Below are 12,532 nucleotides of genomic sequence, written 5' to 3'. Positions count from 1 at the left end.
CATTTTGTGTCTTTTCTGGTCATTTTGTGTCTTTTTTGATCATTTTGTGGGCAATTTGTGTCTTTTTTGGTCATTTTGTTTCCATTTTTTAGTCATTTTGTTTCCTTTTTTTGGGTGATCTGAACTGTGCGTGTGAGATTGTGTTCAGTGAGTGGGGGTCGCGGACAACATGCATGTTAAATTGGGGGTCACGACTCAAAAAGGTTGAGAACTACTGCACTAGATATATTGTGCAGCTTGCAGCAAACTGTATTTTTACACATATGTTCGTAGGCAAATGATCCAGTATGCAAATATCCACCACACCTCTTGGTTTTCTATTTATATCCAAACTACGGCCTGTAAAAGTCTGCACATCCATGCAGCTGCAGATAAAAGTCACTTCTCATCAACAAAATAATACTTTTGTTTAATGAATGTCACAAAAGGTGATAACAAGCTTTTTTTGCAAAACAAAAAACAGATCAGACACCACAACAGAAAAAAGAAGCGAATTGTGCTGATGAAATAAAGAAAAACAGCCTAAAAATAACCTTAATAAGGAAAAATTAAAAAAAAAAGGCAAATAAAAAAGTTATGTTAGCCCCAAAAGTAAATGAACAAGCAAATAATAAAAAACTATTGTCACTTTTTCTTTCATAGAAGAAGATGAGAAACTTTTTTTTCTGAATCAATAAAGATAATCTAAATAGTTGCTTATCATTTTTATTTCCCATTCAGCTCTAATGCAACACATGAAACGTCTCATAATCTGACATTTGGCAAAAGTGACAGGTTCTTTGGTCAGTTATGCAACAAAAAGCTGCGTTTTTCTCCAATCTAAGGCTCGTCCTCTTAATTCAGTCACATTTTTGAATTTGCAGATAACAAAGTTTCATGTTTTTACTCACTTTATATTTGAATATATTACACTTTAAGTAGCCACACAACGTTTTTTGACTAGTTTTGGGCTAAATGTGTTTAATTTGTCATAAGTTCTGCAGATATGTAGTCATAAATCATTAAGTATTGGAACCATGTTGACCTGGTTACATGAAACATTAAAAGATAATCTGTTATTTCAGTTTAACTTCTGGGACCTGTGAGATCTGTACAACATTTCACTGTCATCTTTGCAATAGTTGTTGAGATATTTCAGGAACCAAAGTGGTAAAACTGACCAACTGTTGTCTTATTTTAGAGCAAACAATGAAAATGAAAACAAGAACAAAGTAGTAAATAATTAACCAATGTTGTATTTTGAAGTTTAAATTTGACTTCCAGTTGTAAATCCGGTTAAAAAGCTGAAGAACGAAGCACTTGAAGCAGTTTTAAAAAGGCACAAGTGAACTCAGAGTGGTGTAACGTGTCAGAGCTTTTGAGAAAAGAAGAATAAAAGAGGAAGAAAGAGGAGGAGGGGCCAGCAGATGGTTGAGAACAGGATTTGGAGGTGAGATAGACAGATAGGAGGGTTCTTCCTGAGTTGAGCTGTTTGCTCTCTGCTCTCTCCACTTCTCTAAAATATGGACTAAAAACCTTTCTCTTTAACAACATTTGAGCCATTTTGGAGGTAAGAAAAACTTTTTTCTTGCATGTTTTCACTTCAACTCTCCTCTTTCTTTCTTTGCTTTGTGTGCAGCTGTGTGAGGCAGTAACTCAGTACCTGTCTCTGCCCAGACTCCATTCAAAAACACACTTTTAAAGAAAGACACTAACCTACAACTTGTGTGTGTGTTTGTGTGTTTCAGCTTTCAGCTTTCAGTATCTGCATGTTTCTGCAGCTGCACAGCACTCCGGAGAGAAAAGCTCACAGAAAAGGTAATTGGTTTTACACAGCAAACATCTTCAGGGAGCTCTAAAATGTTTGGTATGCGGCCAGCCCTCTCAGCTCCATGAATGTGAAAAGACAGATACAATGATACTGATACTGGCTCTCTCTCCTCTCTCTCCCCTGTGAGCTCTGCTGAATTCTTTAGTGCTGAAGTAGAACAGGCGGTGAACTTATAAGAATAAGTATAATAAGTATACTTATAAGTATAAGGTGAACTTATAAGAATAAGTTCACTGGAATTGAAGCTGCCTCTCTGCCAACATTATTATTCAATATGCGTTCTTTGTTTTCATTGGGATTTTGTGCCCTTCTTCCCCTCCACTGTGCCAGTAACAGAATAAAAATCCCCCAGTATGTATCATTAACTAAAATTCTGATCGTGTTACTGGCATGTGGTTCATTTTGTGCCACTGACCTGACCTCCTGTGGGTGTAACTCATAGTTCCTCCTTTTGTGTGAAGTTAAATAAACCTGCATAAACTCACACACACACTAACCTGAAGAATGTCAACTATTTTAAGACAATTTGTAGAAAATGTAGAATTTCTGCAACCACAACTTGACGCAAAAGCTGATGTAATGCATGAATTTTTTTGTCCTTTAAAGTTGGCAGAAGTTAAAGCGAGTGTATGATACAAAGCCCACTTGTGTGTATTTGCACAGGCGGAGTTATTAAACCCTGCAGGCTGCCAGCGAATGTTCCTGAATGGATTGTACTTCCTTCTTTCTGCAGGAACATTTTCAAAGATTTTATTACAGTATTTGAATACCTATAATTTGAACTCTTCACCTGAAAAACTGTTCTAAATTCTTCAGTTACCAACTACTGGTCAGATTAAGGTTTAAAATACAAAGTAAAGCTTCGACTGATTAGGTTATTATAAGTGCTATCAAAGAGAAAGTAAGCTGACTGCTGAGTGAGATGTGATAAATAAAGATAATCATCTTATCAGCTCTCTGTAGTTGTTTGAACACAGAATCCGCTCAGGCTGCAATACTCACCATGCTTTCATCACCGCCATGTTTAAGTTATTAATCAGCAGCAAATTCTGGCATCAAACACGTTTTCTCTCAGTTTTTACAAGTTGCTTCACTCGTCTACACTGGGCGGTCTCTGGCAGGAGCTAAGTAATCCAAAGTCACAAGTTGTTGCACTTAGAGCTCTGTGTGTAACTGGGTTAGTGGCTTCACTGTTTAATATCTAACAGCAGTCTGTGGTTAATGTCTCCTTTAAGGTTTAAGCTTCAGCTAATGATGGGAAACTAAAGTTAAATAACAGTAAAAGGAAGGACGGTGGTTTGTGGTGTTGGGTATTTTACTAAAGTAAAAGTAGTAATATGTAATAGCTCTGTTACAAGTAAAAGTCATACAATATTGGCCTGAAAATATGTTTAAAGTAGTAAAAGTTATGCAGAATAATCCACTTCTGTACAATATATATTATTGTATTATAATTATTGATGCATTAACATGTTCATCACTTTAATGTTGCAGCTGTGCAGCAGTGAAGTTGGTCAAAAGACACACAAAATGACCACAAAGAGACACAACATGATCCTAAAAGATGCAAAACAACCACAAAGAGATACAAAATAACTACAAAGAGACACAAAATGAGCACAAAACAACGACAAGGTAACAGAAAATGATCTCAAGAAGATGCTAAACAAACCCCAAAAGAAACACAAAACAGCCACAAAGTAACAAAACAACTACAAAGAGACACAAAATGATCACAGAAAGACACAAAACAACCACTCAGAGCTACAAAATGACCACAAAGAGATGCAAAACAGTTACAAAAACAAACACAAAATTACCACAAAGAGACTCAAAGTAACTACAAAAAGATGCAAAACAACCACAAAGAAACAAAACAAACACAAAGTATCAAAACAACCACAAAGAGATGCAAAACAATTACAAAAAGAACACAAAACGATACAAATGAGCACAAAGAGAAACTAACTAACAAAGAGATGCACAACTACTATAAAGTGACACAAAAATAACTCAAAGAGACATAAAACTACAGAGGACAACAAATACAATAAAACAACAATAACCCTAATACAACAATAAACAACAACAACAAAAAGAGGCTTAAAACTAAGGGTAGTGTCTTGCTCCTATGTATATATATATATATATGTATATATATATATTTATGAGCAGTGGTGGAAAAAGTATTCAGCTCCCTTACTTAAGTAAAAGTACTAATACAACACTGTGAAATTACTTCACTACAAGTAAAAGTCCTGCATTCAAAACTTACTCATGTAAAAGTACAACAGTACCAGCATCAAAAAGTACTTAAAGTATCAAAAATAAAAGTTCTTGTAATGCAGAATGGACCCACTCAGATTGTTTAATATATTCCAAATATATTATAAGATTATTTGTATTGATGCATTTATGTAAAGAGCATTGCAATTTTGTAAAGACAGGTCTCATTTTAACTACTTAATATAGTGTTATGAGGTATCATTTAAAAACAAATGTCTAATCACTTTAAATGTATCATGTTTTCCATGTTAAATCTTGACCCAAAAAAGTAACTAGTAACTAAAGCTGGCAGCTAAATGTAGCGGAGTAAAAAGTACAATATTTGCCTCAAAATGTAGTGGAGTAGAAGTATAAAGTTACAGAAAATGAAAGCACTCAAGAAAAATTGTACTTAAGTACAGTACTTGAGTAAATGTACTTAGTTACATTCCACCACTATTTATGAGAGAAGAGTTGCTCGTAGTCACCTCATATATATATATATATATATATATATATATATATATATATATATATATATATATATATATATATAAGTTGCTTTCTGCCTGCAGATGAGTGACCAGGACAGCAGCACGTCGGCCTCTGTAACGGAGGGAGAAGTTGAGGAAGAGCAGGATGAAGAGCAGGATGAAGAGCTGGACACAGAGATGGACGGTGAAGGAGAGAAAGATCAGAGACAGCGGGACAGTCCCGTCCCCAGCCTGTCCAGCTTCTCCTCGTCTCTGCGCGCCGTCATTCGCATCAAACAAAAGTACCAGGCCATGAAGAAGAGGAAGCAGGAGCTGGCTCTGGGCCTGGCGGGAGGAGCCGGGACCTTCACGGGGGCCCCGTGCAGAACCAGCCCCAAGATCTTCACCTTCGACGGACTCACCCCCTCCTGCCTGTCGTCCTCCGTCCCCCAGAGGAAGAAGAAGAAGAGGAGGAGGGTCGTGTTGTTCCCCGACAGAAGGAGGTGTCGGGCCCCTCCCAAGCAGGAGCAGAGCCGAGCCAAATACTGCCTCTACCTGCTCTTTGCCATCGTCTTCATACAGGTAAAGTTCAACCTGTATTCTCTCTAGAGGCCAGCAGGGGGCGACGACACTGGAGCAGAAAGAAGTCATGAGAAAATGACTCAACATCTGACTCGATTTCTGACCTCAGTAAACATTCTCATCATGAGTTTATGGCAGACCTGGGCATTGGGCGGCCCGCGGGCCACATCCGGCCCGTTGGCTGTCCTTGTCCGGCCCGCGTGAGGTTACCCAGAAATTAGAAATCAATATAACCGCAGTGCTTTTATTTTGAAAAAAATTGCAAACATTAGCACTAGCTAACAACACTTTTACTATAATTAAGACAACAAATATAGCCACTAATATATATGACAGAAGAAAATAAACTTTAACAAACCTTGTGTCCTGTCAGTCAGCCACTATAGAAGCCTTTTTGATACTTTATATCAACTTTATATCAATTACGACGCACTCACTATTATTTACCGTTCGTTTTTTCATTTAACCGTTCTACCGGTTATTTCCTGTCACTACCTTTCAAAATGAAAGCACCCGTTTCACACTGGACGGCACTTTTTCAAAATAAAAGCATCACAACATTGTTAAACACCTTGAAAATGTACAAACATGAAAAACAAGCTATATAATACAAAAACACAAATAGGAAGCTTACTAAAGGACATTTACAGTTGTGTTTAAAATAAATGGAAAAGTGATATAGTGATTGGAGTATTTACTACTTTTTACTGCTATATTTGATTTACTCCACATTAACAGTCTTATCATAACATGTATTCTTTATCAGTAGCAGCTCAAAACCAGATAATTTACTGTATTTTATAAAGCGATTACATTAATATTGAGCAGAATTTAGTTCCGAGTTTTGGTCCGGCCCCTGCAACCTTCGTGGTATTGGTCATGTGGCCCCTTGGGAAAATTAATTGCCCACCCCTGCTTTATGGTCTCAATTGTTAGTTTGGCACTAGTGTGCCACTTTCGAGTTTAAAAATTTGCACAGTTCACACCAAGCTTTTTCACATTATTTGTTTATCTAATTATATATTTTTTTCATTTTTGCTCGTTTTGCAAAGATACCTACCTGATAACTTCGCTCTACTCTTGTTCTCATACGATCACTTCTGTCTGGAACAGGGTGGCGGCAGCACTAAACAGTTCGGTTTGGGCACAAAAACTATGTGGTAAAGTTCAGGAGAAATTCATGGTTTGAGTTAGAACAAGAAAACTAATCCCTGGAGTTATCTGATGTGTGTTGTGTTGCCTGTGAGAGTGAAATAGACCCTCCACGAGCTGTACGTGTTCAGTCATGTCGGTGTTGCTAAGGTCTAACCTGGTCGTGTCTCATTACCTTCCTACTAATCTCCCTTCTGTAGAGTCTGTGTGTCACAGCTCATCAGCTCTTTCATGACTCAGCTGTAAGTTTATCAACTCATCTCATCATGACTCATTGCCTCCTTTAATGTATTCAACAGCATTACCAATAGTTTATTTAGCAGTTTTCATGATAAACATTTGTCTAGATCCAAGTGTGTTTCCTGTTGCAGTTTGCTTATGAAAACAGCTGGGCGGAAACACTCGGACACGAGCTTTTTCTCTTTCCAAAGAAATTATCTGGATAGCGTTCTGGGGAAATGTGAGGAATTTCTAGGCTGCCTACTGCAGCAGGAAGTACCACAGAGGCAGTTTTGAGTTCTTTGCCAGGCGTTTATATGAATATCTGTCACTATGACAACATCACAACTGTCAGTGATGCAGCCAGGAAACTTTATAGGTGTAGTTGGGATCAAAATGAAGGTTAAAGATGCATGTGGTGCAAGCAAGAGGACTGGAAGGAGGAGGGTAGGGAGAAGGAGAAGGGCCTGAGGTGCCTCTGACAGGAGTAGATGCCACAGCCACCAAAAGATGCTCTCAAGTTTCTAGTTGTATTCATTTATTCAAGGCAGTTGATTCATTTGCAAAACCAGCGTCTCAAAACCAAACTGCATATGGTTTGTGCTTGGATGCAATCTGTTTACACTGTAAAAAAGTGATATATTTTATTCTCCAAACAGTCATTTTGCATTGTAAAAAACAGACTCAAAAATAAAAAGGCACCCTCTGCACGTTTGCAGAGTGCAGAAACTTTTCTAGCATGTAGGCAGCCGACACAATTATGTTTCCTCAAATTGTAGCCAACCCCGGAGGGTACTTCCTTCTGTTTTCCTCACTGAAAGGGTGTTGCATTAGTTTTTTTCTCTATTTCACAACAACCATTAGTGCACTGCATCTTGTTTTCTGTACTAGAAGGGCACTGCAACATGTTGATTTCTCTGGAATGAACCCTAAAGGGCATTACATCCTGGTTTATTCATTATAGGGGCAACTAAGAGTCCACCAGTGTAAAAACAGCTTTTGATTTTTGCGTGTGCTGTTAATCTTCTCTATTGTCTCATAATGCAACATACAAAGAAAACAGAGGAGCGGCTGGTGCTGGGGGAAATGTGGGTGGTGTAGAAGAAGCTCCAGGGACGTCTCCGCCAACTATTAACTTACTGGAAAAATATTTATTTTTCCTTTTGTTAAGTCTGTGACAGTTGTAGCTCCATGGACACATGGACAGTTTCATAGTATGTAGAAGTTAAAGGAGCTTGAAGGAACAGACTTTTTGTGTTGAGTTTGGTGGTAAAAAGCAGCCGCTTGCAACAGAACCTTACTACCTTTATAAAACCTTTTATTTTACTGCTGCAGCTTCTTTCATGCCTCACCTACCTCCAGCAGGTCGGTTTCACAGGATGGGGGTGAAGAAACTCTGCTTCTTGGCTTTTAGCTTCTGGAGGCCCCGCTGACGTCTGAGCTACAGGAGGTTCAGGAGAACCTGCATGATATACTCTAATTTTCTCAGAATCTGACCCAGTGGCACTGTGCCAAGCACTTAGAATGACTATATAGGGGCGTTCCTGGTGGCACACCTGGTAGAGCATGACCATAGGGGCATTATGTCCTCGTAAGCGGGCGGCCCGGGTTCAAATCCGATTCGCATATCTTCCCCTCTGTCTCCCCATTCACTCTGTCCTATCAATAAAGCACAAAAATGGCAAAAAATATCTAAAAAAAAAAAAAAAAAGCCAAACTTTTCACTGACGTTCCTGGTAGAGGCTTCAATATTAAACTGAGACTGTTTAATAACCAGTTAAGTTTCTTTTAGTTTGATTTCTTGTATACTAACTGCAAAAAATTGCTCAAAGATTAAAGATTAGTCCACAGCCATATCTGTTTTTGCTCACAGCCTAATAATATCTGTCTGGTGTGTTTCCAGGTGTACAACGCCATCGAGAACCTAGACGACCACGTGCTGAGGTACGACCTGGAGGGTCTGGAGAAGTCTCTGAGGAGGGAGGTGTTTGGGCAGCAGGGGGCGGTGGAGAACCTGCTGTCCCACCTGAAGGACTACCTGTCCACCTACGTCCACAACAAGCCCCTGGTGGTGTCCATGCACGGCCCCAGCGGCGTGGGCAAGAGTCACCTGGGGCGCCTGCTGGCCGGGCACTTCCGCTCCGTGGTCGGCGAGACGCTGGTGATGCAGTACTACGTCCTCCACCACTGCCCCCAGGAGGCCGACGCCCTGCGGTGCGCCCACGACCTCGCCGCGATCATCTCGGGGATGGTGGAGCGGGCGGAGGAGGAGGAGAAGATCCCGCTCTTCATCTTTGACGAGGCGGAGCACATGCACGGCGAGATCCTGGACGTGCTGCTGCAGCTGGTAGCCTCCAAGCAGTCCAACGAGTACCTGAACGCCATCTACCTGTTCCTGAGCAACCTGGGCCACGAACACATCACCAAACACACGCTGCACAACGCCTCCAGTACTTCCATGGCGTCCGGGCGCCATAATAACCTCATAAAAGAGCTGACGCCCATATTACACAGTTCTCTGGAGAAGCTGCACCCACTGTGGACGGAGGCGGATATCTTACCGCTCAGCCTTCTGGAGAAAAGTCACGTGATGGAGTGCTTCCTGGACGAAATGACTCGGGAAGGGTTCTACCCGGATCATAGCAACATAGAGCGCCTGGCGGGGGAGATCGAGTATTACCCCGAGGTGGGCGGCCACGAATACTCCAAGACCGGCTGCAAGCAGGTGGTGGCTAAAGTCAACCTGCTGTGAAATCCTCTGCAGGAAATGTTTCACATTCTTTGAAGCATGAAGAAATAATCTGTCTGAAGAGAGTGAGGTTATGAGGTTATTATGAAACTTGAATGACAAAACTCAGAGCCGCTGTTTTCAAGAGAAGTTTGGTCAGAGTGAAAAAAGAAGAAGGATGCTAAAGATGTTCGGCTCTGTTGACGCAAATAAATCCTGTGAAGAGGTTTGAAAATGTGCAGTCACGCAATTAATCCTCAAAGAGCCAGTACACACAGATGATAAAGATAAAAAAGAAGAAGAAGAAGAAGAAAAAATAATGAAATATGGTGTCCAGCTGTGCAGATAGTTTAGGTTTTCAAATATATGCCTTCATCAAATAAGTGTCATTTTTTCAATTAAAGGATTTAGACTGTGACAGTTTTTATAGGAACGATTTCTGCAAAAGAAAATCATACAAATACAAATAAAACCTGCTGACTGTGAGGTTTATCAACTTTAGTTGCTCAGTTGCTCCACTGCTTTGTTCCAGACTGAAATATCTTTGCAACAACTGGATGGATTGGCATGAAATTTGATACAAATATTCATGCTCCCAGAGGATAAGGCCTCATGCTTTGCTGATATTCTTCTGGTGGAAATTCAAGGTTGATGTTTGTGGTTTTGAGCGTGATATCTCAGCAACAATTTGATGTATTGCCATTGTCACAGCATTTGGTTCAGTTATTCATGTTCTCCTCAGGATGGATTGTAAGAACTTGGGAGATCCTTTAAGTGACAGTTTGGATATTTTGATGTTTGCTTGTATGAGGTATTACCTGCAGTAGATGTCAGAGTACTGACTCAGAAGCTGAGGAAATGGGGCAGCAGATAAATGTATATTTAAACAGCTACAAATTGTGAGTTGTTGTTCTTTTTTAACTGTGATGAGGTCGATTCAGTCTGTCAGCTTTGACCTGCAGGTTCCAGCCTGAGATGAAAGAGTTGAGGGGATGTTTAGTCATTTTCATTAACCATTAAGTGCAGATTTCCATGCATTGATGACAGTACAGTTATATTATTTAGTTTTATGAAGTTTATTTATTAACACGCCCAAATAAATGAACTTAACATCAACAGTTTTGCTCTAGAATTATTTTTAATGAACCTGATGAGATTTGAAGAGTCATACATGTTAATGTCCTGTAGTCAGTTAACCTACAATCCAAGTATTTGTAATATTAACTCTAATGTGTAGTGAGTGCCTTGAAATTAATGACACCATTTAAACAGAGTTGTGAGGCTTTTTCTTGAATTCTTAACCCTCTATGGTACAGTGAAAATACCCATTTTGGCCTGTCAAATTTCTACAATGCATGTTTTTGAGTGATGTGATAATTTAAAAAAGAGGGAAGAGTATGGGGAACCAATAGCAATGCTTTAATTTGTCACATGACCTCCAGGAGGCCATATTGAAACCCTATTTTGCAGACTTTTCCAAAGGAAACAGCTTTGCCATTTTGCGCCACAAAAAAATCACTCAAAACATAATTTCCTGGCCCTTTTCCATCTGGAAAAAAAAATTCCTACTGATATGTGAGTAAACCTTCATTTTTGATAGTTTCATACACTTAGACTGTTCAAGACAGTCATTTCAATTTCTCAGACAAGAAACCAGTTAAAAAGGTTCCTTTTATGATGTTTTTAAATTTAAAATGTTTTGTATTGTACCCTGTTGAATCTTTTACACGTGTTTATTAAACAAAGTATGTTAAAATCAATTTTAAAAACTTTCTTTTTCACTTTTTTCTTTTACACAAACCCCAATAACTTCCAAAAAAAATAATTATACATTTTCTTCAGATTATCATTATTTGGTGTATTTTAAGACAAAAAGACACTCCAAACATTTTTTCCCAACTGGCATCATAATGCGTACCATAGAGGGTTAAATGAATAGTTTGATATTTTTGGATATATGATTATTTGCTATCTATTAGAGTGATGGCTATGTTCTGTTTGCATCAATACTGGAAACAAGTGAACATTAAGTAAAATTCTAGAGTTAATTTGTGAGTTTTAGTCCTGCTTGTGTCTTGCTTGTGGCTTGAACAAAATGAAAGTTTTTACAAATAACTCTGTTTCAGGGCATTTTTACTTTGCTTTTTTTAAAACATTTTACTCACTGTGTCCTTGTATTTGACTGCAATATATAAAATCTATATAAATCTTTAAGTCCTGCAGCTCTATGGAATCAACACAATCATAGCTAGAAGTGGGAACAACTCAAACATGTCTTTGTGCAGAATAACAGAATGACGAATCATAAAAACAGGAAAACGCAAGTTGAATTTCTCTGATAAATTATCTTTTAAAAATTGGAATTAAATTGAATTTATATATGCAACACTTTTCTAAGTGCCCACAAGTGTCACAAATGTTGGGAAAAAAAGCATATTGTACGTATTATAATTTTTCCTGTCCTCTCCTCTCTGCTCTGTGTAAACAGATTTTCAGTGAATATTTGTCAGGTGACCACTGGTCTCACTCTCAGGAGAATCAATAATGTCTTCAGTGTCACTGAGGAGCAGAATTTAATGTTTTTAACAGGATCTGGTTAGTGCAAACACTATTTTTTCGCAACATTTTAAATGACACATGTAGACAGAAATATCACTATTTCAAGCTATTTTTGGTTACTTTTACTAATAGAAGCGTGGATAACCTATGATCCATTCAAGGACCATCAGAAACTTCCAACAATAATGCCCGTTTTTAGCAGTGGTGGGAAGTAACTAAGTACATTTACTCAAGTACTGTACTTAAGTACAATTTTGAGGTACTTGTACTTTAGTTGAGTATTTCCATTTTATGTAACTTTATACTTCTACTCCACTACATTTAGAGGCAAATATTGTACTTTTTACTCCACTACATTTAGCTGACAGCTTTAGTTACTTTTCAGATTCAACATGAAAAAATACCATATATTTAATATGATTACACATTTATAAAACATAACAGTGTATTAAGTAATTAACATTAGTCCTATCTGGACAACAGTAAAATGATACATACATAAATGCATCAATACAAATAATCTTATAATACATTTAGAATATATAAAACAATCTGAGTGGGTTCATTCTGCATAACGAGTACTTTTACTTTTGATACTTTAAGTACATTTTGGTGCTGATACTTTTGTACTTTTACTTCAGTATGTTTTGAATGCAGGACTTTTACTTGTAGTGGAGTAAATTCACAGTGTTTTATTAGTACTTTTACTGAAGTAAGGGATCTGAATACTTCTTCCACCACTGG

The 12,532-nt window shown here is 38.3% G+C and overlaps 1 protein-coding gene across 3 annotated transcripts; it reads left to right on the top strand.

Annotated features, from left to right (window-relative positions):
• Positions 1–1,444: 1,444 nt before the first annotated feature.
• On the top strand, positions 1,445–11,284 carry tor4aa (torsin family 4, member Aa). Of its 3 annotated transcripts, none has more exons than XM_059357265.1 (4): positions 1,445–1,549; positions 1,735–1,797; positions 4,651–5,130; positions 8,405–11,284. In XM_059357265.1, the coding sequence occupies exons 3-4, from the start codon at positions 4,651–4,653 to the stop codon at positions 9,251–9,253; spliced, it is 1,329 nt and encodes a 442-aa protein (XP_059213248.1). In that variant the 5' UTR covers positions 1,445–1,549; positions 1,735–1,797; the 3' UTR covers positions 9,254–11,284. The 3 variants fall into 3 exon arrangements, with proteins under 3 accessions (XP_059213248.1, XP_059213249.1, XP_059213247.1); XM_059357266.1 differs by having other exon boundaries at positions 1,450–1,549; positions 1,728–1,797; XM_059357264.1 differs by having other exon boundaries at positions 1,450–1,549; positions 1,728–1,797; positions 4,634–5,130.
• Positions 11,285–12,532: the final 1,248 nt, after the last annotated feature.

The sequence above is a fragment of the Centropristis striata genome, chromosome 19 (genome assembly GCF_030273125.1).
Source record: "Centropristis striata isolate RG_2023a ecotype Rhode Island chromosome 19, C.striata_1.0, whole genome shotgun sequence".
NCBI classification, from domain to species: domain Eukaryota; kingdom Metazoa; phylum Chordata; class Actinopteri; order Perciformes; family Serranidae; genus Centropristis; species Centropristis striata.
The sequence above is the reverse complement of the archived record's forward strand: the minus strand, read 5'-3'. Positions and strand labels throughout refer to the sequence as shown.

What these genes read in the sequence shown, in the direction of transcription:
- tor4aa (XM_059357264.1), top strand. Translation starts at nt 1,749, where the DNA reads ATGTTTCTGCAGCTGCACAGCACTCCGGAGAGAAAAGCTCACAGAAAA. An exon ending in GAGAAAAGCTCACAGAAAAG is followed by an intron (nt 1,798 to 4,633) that starts GTAATTGGTTTT and finishes TATATATATAAG; the next exon opens with TTGCTTTCTGCCTGCAGATG. An exon ending in TTGCCATCGTCTTCATACAG is followed by an intron (nt 5,131 to 8,404) that starts GTAAAGTTCAAC and finishes GTGTGTTTCCAG; the next exon opens with GTGTACAACGCCATCGAGAA.